Genomic DNA, 9,364 nt, shown 5'->3' on the forward strand with positions numbered 1-9,364 from the left:
TGAAAACAGTAACTTATTGATTAGAACCAAATGTATGAAAAAATGGCCTCTTGGACTTATATCAGTGTAAGAAATACATAAGATGGCAGAATGCATCTTTTCAGAAACATTCATATGTGTTAACATTTTAGTTTGACTGCATCCGAAAGTGGAATACAGTATAAATTCCAGGCGGCCCACATTTATATACAGTCTATACCTTTTTATGCCAACTCAGTATCATATCGAGTCATTGAATGTATATATTTTAAAAGAAAGTATTTTATAGGTTTGCAAAACTCTCTTTAAACCCTCTATAAATGTTATTTCTAAAAAAGAAAAAGTTACTGTTAATTTTTAATGTGTTTGATTAATTATCAGCATAAATGCCATTTGTTTTCAGTCCATCACATGACATTACTATGATCCATGAATTTGGCCTACCCTCTGAAAGGACAAAATACTGTATGTGTATGTGTTTGCATTGAGCGCCCTCATGTGGTAGAAGTGAATTCAAGGACATTGATGAGTGTGAACAAATTGAGAGACATGGCAGTTCTTTGCATAGAGGGCATCTTAAAACCTTTAATAAGTCAAAATTAAATACAAATATGGAACAAATTTCCTGTAGTACAAAGAGTTTACTAACACGTGACTTACTATCCACAGAATGTAGCAGAGAGAACAACAAGTAAGACTGCAGTTTGATGTCATTGCTACAGATGAAAGCTCGTCATCTTAATCTCAACATGGGCTTCGGATCCACGAAGAGAGAAACAGATATGTAAATAATTTAAACCAACCTGGTTTAGTTTGTCAGCTCTGAAGAGTTATTTGAAGTTCACACATCACATCGACATAGTGTTTATTCTGTTGCAATAACAGTGAGGCAGTGTGGCATTTCCTACAAGTCAGTATCGCTGATACAGCATAACATCAATCGGCTCAAATGTGACTTTGTTCCCCAGCCTGTGAAGGGTTTTTTTTTTCCTTTCTTTTTTTCCCCTCTATTAAACAGTTCAAGCTATAAGCTGGATCAAAACTGGACATGTCTATGTATGTCTGCATGTGACATTTAGGGGATGAAAAGGAAATGTGAAGCCCTTTTGTTAATAAGAAATTTGAAGTCCTGGCTCACATCAGGTCGCACATTTTGTAAGATTAAATATGAATGTCCGCATAGTGCTTGCAAGGCTGCATCTATGAGCTCCGATCAGCGCACACTGGAGGGTCACACAAATGTAGCAGCTAATTCATTTGATGCTGCAGTTACACATGCAAAATGTAATCTACATAATGTGCAATAATACCAATGTATTCTAAAGAGAATAACAGAGGAAATATGTTTCTGAAATAACCAGAAAGCAAAAAAAGCTGCTGAGGTCAGACCGCAGCTGCATCTTGTCACCATCAGCTAACGCATGCTTTTAAACTGTCTCAACATATAACTTCTTCAATAAATAAAATCTATGTATTATTAAGATATGGTTAACTCACACACACTTCAAACTTGAGCACAGCATCAAAATTAGATCACACACACTCATATGTTTTATACTATATCAAGAAATCATAAAAAAATAAAATGCTGGTCTACAATATGAACCAGTAATACATGTATTTTTTTCCTACTGACACATCTCATGCACAGAGAGGTATCAGTGTCCTTTGACAGATTTAAAAACATGCCGATGTGTTTAGGTGCAGATGCCAAAAGCTGCGAGTTACAATGCGCTGACCTCGTTTTCCATTAAAGATAACATCTAACATTCACTAGTTTATGTATGTAAAGAGAAACATTCTTAAGTCACTTAAGTTTTATCACATCTAGTAAAGGGGCCTCGTAAAAGAAGGATAATAAAAATGCTGAATTTTAAAAAATAAATAAATACACCGCACAAATCAAAAGCGTCATATTGTGAGTTTGAACTCACAGAAAAGCACATTCTCATCCTAATGGGATCGTGAAAACAAAACAAAAAAAACACTACAGGTACAGGCACTTCTTTTTTCTGTAAAAAGTAGGTCAGTTCAAACCTGTGAAGAAAGCCAAAAATAGGATAATATTACAACATCATCAAAAATTTGCTCGTTTAATATCTCAACTCGGATTCCAACCCAAGATTTTCGTATCTCACTCAGCTCCAGTCTCCACACGCCTGTGTCTGAGAACAAAGGTTACACCCATATGAAAATACAGCAATCTTGAAGTTTTCTGCATCTAATAACCTCACAGCATGAAGATTAAATCATTTAAGCTAAATAATATCAATTAAACGCTACGGTTTGTAACTTAAAGTAGCCTGTAAGACTATGAGACCCTCTGTGACAAAAGAACTAGACGGTGAGACTCGAAGAAACACAAAATGACTACAAGCAGCGTGTCCATGTACTCATTACATCTCAGTGCGTGACTGTTTTATGCATGTCTGTGTACTCTTGTCTCTCTTTGAGGTGGGTCTTTTTTTTTTGTCTCTGTACACATTTTAAATTCCCCTATGGGAATTTTCCATCACTGAAATTATTTTTCATATCGCACTGTCGTTGTACTTGCTGATTAAGTTTGTCCTATCTTTTTGACATTGAAAACCATTTCAAAGCAATCTCTTCTGTAGTTATTTTACATCTATTTATGTTTTACATTATTTGTGGAGTCATCTGGTCTTTGTAGTTTTTTTTGCATCTCTCTGTGTCTTTGAAGTCATCTGAATCTCATTTTATTCATTCAACATATCTGTTTGTTCTGGGGCTTCTTGTGGGGACAGTTATTTTCTTTTTGTGGACATTTTTTATCTTTAAAATTGCTTTGCATCTCGCTGAAGAGATGGCTCTTTGAAGTTGTTCTGCATCTCTTTGTCTCTCTTTGTAATTATTAGGTCTGTTTTTAGTTATTCTGCGTAGTCATTTTCCTTCTTATAGATCGTTTTAAATCTTCCTGCAAATATATCTCTCTTGAAATTATGTTGATGATAGGTGATATCATTTTGTAGCCATTGGTCTTCAGGATTTTTCTTTGTAGGTCTTGTTTTGGAATAGTAATCCATCTCCCTGAATCTGTTTATTCTGCATCATTTTCTCTGCATATCTTTGTAATCCTTTAGTCTTTGTTGTTTGATCTTTGCAGTTATGTACTCTCTTCAAAATAGATTTGCATCTTTCTGTAGTTGTTGCTTTAAATCATTTTTAAATCTCTTTGGTGACATTCTCTTGATTTAGCTACTTATGGTCATTTTCCCCAGCTTGTGGTTTTGAATCACTTTGTACTTATTTTATTAGTCTGTATCATAGTAGTTATTTTCTCACTTTGCATCACTGTATTCATGTTTCAGTGTAGTTTTGTTCTGACTTTGTGTTTCTGTGATCACACTTGATGTACTTTCTGTACTGTTAAAGGTACTGTTCATAGAGAAAATCATGTTACCCACTAGCTAGTAGGGGGCACATTTCCTTTCAGTGTCACCAGTTTCAGTGATTTGTCTCATCCCATCTCAGGAGCTTTTGAGAGTTTAACAAGTAAACTGTCCCAAGTATCACATGGACGAACTGTCACAATATTAAAACCACTGACAGGGGAAGTGAAAAACATTAATCATTTCTTTACAATGTAATATTCAGCTAGAAAAAAAAACGTCCCATTGGCTGTGGATGCTATTCTAACATGTACTAACCAACTGAACAACGTTACAAACCAAGCAATCGACATCAACTGGATTAGCTAGAACAAATACTTTTTTGAAAAAGCCAGAGATTACTATCAAAAGATACTTATAGACTTTTTTAGAACCTGTATGCAAATATATGTTTATTTTTAATAAAATATGTTGCATTTCCATTTGGGCAAATCAGCTCAACTACCATCTCTGTTACTGTTTCATGGGCAAACAGCACACTGCTGCAAGCTACTGTATCTTCCACAGATCCAACATTAACTAACCCTGCAAATAACAATAGAAATGGAACAGTGTACACATGAACACAGACACTCACAGACCGAACGTTCGAGTGAAATACTGCATTCAGAATTCATGGAATTCAAGCAATGCCCACCACCACAAATGATTATCAATGAACACAGGAGTCTGAGTTGGAGGCACAGAATGGGGGAAAAAAAAAAAAAAGCAAACCAGTTTGAAATTCTACTGCACTACAAACTGTGTGCACAGCTGCGCAATATTCTGTAGGCTACATGGGTGTCACACTGTTACAGTTCCTTTAACAGTGTGACAAACTTGACTGTAAAGAAAGAAAGAAAAAAAACAGCTTACCAAATGCTAGGCAATAAACTCAATAAAGAGCCTAGACCTTGCAATGTCTGTAAGTCGTTCAAAATACAAAGCTACGGTGTCACTGGTCTAAGGTTCAATATTTTCAGTCATTTAGGACAGGTTTTGGTGTTGCAAATTTAAGCTAAATGCTTAAAATAAGCTAACAAATTAGCATTAGCTTCAACATGAGCACTATAGTGGACAGTTGGTTTGTTTTTTTCTTTTTATAGCTGCTCTACCAGAATTTTTATATTAATGATTGGCCACAAAACTACATGTCATATAAAACAGCTCGATTACACAGTTTTAATTCAGTCACACCACTCTGATTCAGCCTGTTCCCAACAGCAGGCAGTTGTTTTCACTGCCAAACCTACTGTCTGAAAACAAATTAAGCTAACAAGATAGTTGGTAGCTAGTTTAGCTAGCTAGCTAGCTAACAAGCCACAAAAACCTTTTTAAGAGTTGGTGGAGACAAAAACAGTACTAAGGAGATAAAAATTATTTTTACCACATCACCAAGTTGTCAGACACATGTCTGGAAACTTAAATAAAACATTATCAGCTAAACGAATCTCCTGTTGTTAAATCTTTTAAGGGTTGCCAATAATATTAGATTTTTAAGGAGTTTGTAAAAAAAACTCCTTAAAAAAACGTACACTTCATTTGATGGACTTATAATAAGCATGCTAGCTATTCTCTATTATTTTGTCATTAGGATAGCACAGTTGTTTCAAAACACTGGCCTGAGGGACTTCTTGGGGGAGGGAAAATAACACATTATCAGCCAAATACCAGTATGGATGTTATTTTCACTTTGGTAGGTATTTGCAATTTTTGTCAAACACAAACTCAGTTCAATTGGTAAGATAAGAATGGCTACACAAGTTTTTGGCCAGTGGCAAGTGGCCCAAAAGAACTTGCTCTGGTCTTGCATATTGCCACCAATAAAATCATACCAAATTCAAAAAAACCAAATAAATGTCAAAAGGCAAATCCCAATTTCTCGTGATACAAAATCCTGTTGACTTAAACAGGTTAGTAGCAACAAAAGGCAGAGTTGGATTCATGCCCTCAACTTTTACCTAAAGGCCTGTTAGGTCTACAATGGCTTTGATGAAAATGGTGTCATCACGTATATAGGAGTTTTTAGAGTCCAGCTTTGAGAGCGGACAGAAGAGCGGACAACCACTGGCGATGTTCATGTCGCTGACAGGCCTCTGGAAGGATGAGGATGAAATGTCAGGCCTGAAGGCATCAATTATGTGCTCCCTGTTGTTCTGGTCGAGCAGCATAAGGGTGACCTGTGCAGACGTTAGGAGTGCAGAAGTGTAATTACTCTCACAAGAAAAAACAATGACGTTGTTCAAGTAGATTTATGCATAAAAGCCCACCACTTAATGCCCAATCATTTCTCTGGAAAGCTGCCTTGACCTCAGCCACTGACATTAAGAATGTAGGTTTTAAAGACCTTGTTCCTTTCATTGACATGCGCTAATAAGTTCAAATTCTCAGAATGCAATTTCTGATTAAAGATTTTTAATGTGTGTTTACAGCAAACATGAACCAAAGTTTTGCCTTCTGTAACTCATGCAAATACACTTGCTCTAATGTTTTTGGAAATACTTGGTCACAACAGCCAATGGGAAGACATCCAACAATGTACATTAAGTTACAGTACACATTTTTAGAGCTCTTAATAAAAACACTAGTTTAATCATACAGCACAAGATGGCCACAATAACCATATCTTGTTTTTGTATGCCAGTGCCATCAGGAACACAGCTTCCATTTCCTTCGTCCGGTGCAAATTTGTCTCTTTGCATCTAATTTGTATTTGCATTTGTATCCGATTTGCTTTTTGCTAGCCGATGTTGCCTCATTCAAAACTGACAATGATCACTTCCACCAGTGCAGAGGCCATGTTTGAACATAAAATTGCAGAAAAAAAAATGTTTGGTAACTTTGGACCTCTGCCTCAGATTTCTGGATAAATGTGGAAAAACAATCAACGGATTGTTTCTAATTTAATCTTTGCATTTTCTGCTAATCTTCACAGATACAGAATATTTAATCCTGAAGAAATAAAGTTTAATTACATGATTCATGTTTAAGTACTTATGGGACCTGTGTGAAAATCTGATAATGTTTGACTTCATATTTATGTATAACTATAAAATCTCAACTTTTTCCTGTAACTAATGTTGTATGGAAAACATGCAGGATTTCATACATGCAACATGAATGATAAAGCTCTCACCTTTTGATTAAAAGGCCACTTGAGGAGTGCATCACTGTGTCCTCTCATCACCACAAAGAACAAAGACAGGTGGGTGCCTCGCCCCGTCCCATCACCATTCAGGTAGATCCGCAAGCACATCTTGTAGCCATATTTACTGGTATAAAAGGCTGGAAATTATTAACATCAGTACATTAAATAATAACACTAATAATCAAGTGTCATGTTACTTCCATCAGGAAGTGGAAATCCTTAATCAGGAATTCATCGTGTAATGTGGTTACCAGGAGAGAACATAGCAGGGGCCCGGCCAGCCACAGCATCCTGCCTCTTCTTGGTGAAATCAGAGATCTTCCAGACAAATATGCCGTCATAAGTGGCTGCGGACATTTCTCTCATTTTCCCCTCCATCTCCACGATGGACAGGTCCCTCAGGCTCACCGTTCTCTCCAGCTGACGAACCTGCAGCACAACACAAAAATGTCACGTTTTTAATTTAGCTTAATATGACACCTTTGAAGAAGTGCCAGCAATGCCAATACTCCGTGAGTATAAGAAGAAGTATAAGATAAGAATTTTTACTGTAACACAATAATATAAAACACATCTGAAAGATATTTTGGTAGTGATAAAGTGATCTAAAAAAAAAAAAAGTTTTCTTTCTGTTACAAAATAGAAAGAAAACGGCAAATGAACCATTTAAGAAGAGATCAACGTAAAACAACATTAAGTATGAGGGAAAAGCAGCAATAAAAAATTTCAAAGCAAATATAAAATAACAAAAAAAGAAAAAAAGGAAAATAATCACAACACAGAAATAAATCAAAGTGCAGGCATAAAAAGCCAATCTGATCTTGTCGGGAAGAATGTTTCAAAGAATCGGCAGCCTGATAAAAAAAATTCTGATGTGGTTATGAGTCAAGACTGTGGAATGAGTGGCTGAGTCCTAGCTGAGGACCTCAAGTTAAGACCAAGGCCACACAGTGTCAGGAAATGTTCGATATGCAGTGCAAGCCCAGAGTGGACTTTAAAAGTCAAAAATCATTTGTAAAATGAACAGGAGTTATTCTTCCCTTGACTTGGTTTTGTTCAGTCTGGCTGATGGTGATGAAGGCGTGATGATTTGGGCTTACTTTGAGGCATAAGATCTTGTAGTCATTGAATCAACTGCAAACTACTTGGCATACAAAAGTGTTTCAGAGTCAAATGTGAGACATTTGTCCAGCAGCTAAAGCTTGGCTGAAACTGGCTCATACAACAATGGTGCCATGCAAATCTACATCAGAATTGGATAAAAAATAAAGGAATCAAAGCACTTTAATGCTCAGTCCAAACTCCAATCCAACTGCAGAACCTTAAGAGCTGTAAATAAACAAATAACTGCAAATCTGATTGAACTGAAGCAATTTTTAAAGAGTCATGTGACAGTCACAAAAAGATGACTTCAAGTTTTTGTCACTAAAGGTGGTTCTACAACTTATTAAATAATGGGATGTACTCAAGACTTTCACAGGAGTCTACACAGTCTTGTGAGATATATATATACACACACACACATATATATATATATATATATATATATATATATATATATATATATATATATATATATATATATATATATATGTATATATACATAAAAAAAAAAAAACACCCAGCACGCCCCTGCGGGCGGTTTATCCTTCAAGCTCGGGTCCTCTACCAGAGGCCTGGGAGCTTGAGGGTCCTGCGCAGTATCTTAGCTGTTCCCAGGACTGCGCTCTTCTGGACAGAGATCTCCGATGTTGTTCCTGGGATCTGCTGGAGCCACTCGCCTAGCTTGGGAGTCACCGCACCTAGTGCTCCGATTACCACGGGGACCACCGTTACCTTCACCCTCCACATCCTCTCGAGCTCTTCTCTGAGCCCTTGGTATTTCTCCAGCTTCTCGTGTTCCTTCTTCCTGATATTGCTGTCATTCGGAACCGCTACATCGATCACTACGGCCGTCTTCTTCTGTTTGTCTACCACCACTATGTCCGGTTGGTTAGCCACCACCATTTTGTCTGTCTGTATCTGGAAGTCCCACAGGATCTTAGCTCGGTCATTCTCCACCACCCTTGGGGGCATCTCCCATTTTGACCTCGGGACTTCCAGGTTATACTCCGCACAGATGTTCCTGTACACTATGCCGGCCACTTGGTTATGGCGTTCCATGTATGCCTTGCCTGCTAGCATCTTGCACCCTGCTGTTATGTGCTGGATTGTCTCTGGGGCATCTTTACACAGCCTGCACCTGGGGTCTTGCCTGGTGTGATAGACCCCAGCCTCTATGGATCTTGTACTCAGAGCTTGTTCTTGTGCTGCCATGATTAGTGCCTCTGTGCTGTCTTTCAGTCCAGCTTTGTCCAGCCACTGGTAGGATTTCTGGATATCAGCCACCTCCTCTATCTGCCGGTGGTACATACCGTGCAGGGGCCTGTCCTTCCATGATGGTTCCTCGTCTCCCTCCTCTTTCTTGGGTTTCTGCTGCCTGAGGTATTCACTGAGCACTCGGTCAGTTGGGGCCATCTTCCCAATGTATTCTTGGATGTTCCTTGTCTCATCCTGGACTGTGGTGCTGACACTCACCAGTCCCCGGCCCCCTTCCTTCCGCTTAGCGTACAGCCTCCGGGTGCTGGACTTGGGGTGAAACCCTCCATGCATGGTAAGGAGCTTTCTTGTCTTTATGTCAGTGGCTTCTATCTCCTCCTTTGGCCAGCCTATTACCCCAGCAGGGTACCTGATCACGGGCAGGGCGTACGTGTTGATGGCCCGGATCTTGTTCTTACCATTCAGCTGACTCCTCAGGACTTGCCTGACCCTCTGCAGGTACTTGGTGGTTGCAGCCTTTCTAGCGGCC

At 38.3% G+C, this 9,364-nt stretch overlaps 1 protein-coding gene across 4 annotated transcripts in view; it reads right to left on the bottom strand.

The window, feature by feature from the left end:
* Positions 1-544: 544 nt before the first annotated feature.
* Positions 545-9,364, bottom strand: part of LOC146696547 (TNF receptor-associated factor 2-like) — a 35,950-nt gene continuing 27,130 nt past the window's right edge. For 2 of the 4 annotated variants that reach the window (XM_085474688.1, XM_085474686.1), the window contains 3 exons: positions 6,768-6,945; positions 6,505-6,653; positions 545-5,548 (listed from right to left, as the gene is read on the bottom strand). In XM_085474688.1, the coding sequence (XP_085330814.1) occupies positions 5,330-5,548; positions 6,505-6,653; positions 6,768-6,945 (546 nt within the window). In that variant the 3' untranslated portion in view covers positions 545-5,329. Of the gene's footprint in view, positions 5,549-6,504; positions 6,654-6,767; positions 6,946-9,364 lie in introns of those variants that run through there. The other 2 variants (XM_085474687.1, XM_085474689.1) reach the window with 2 other exon arrangements.

The sequence above is a fragment of the Copadichromis virginalis genome, linkage group LG12 (assembly GCF_057382275.1).
Source record: "Copadichromis virginalis isolate Kocher_CV1m ecotype Utaka linkage group LG12, C_Virginalis_male_GT1.1, whole genome shotgun sequence".
Lineage (NCBI taxonomy): Eukaryota > Metazoa > Chordata > Actinopteri > Cichliformes > Cichlidae > Copadichromis > Copadichromis virginalis.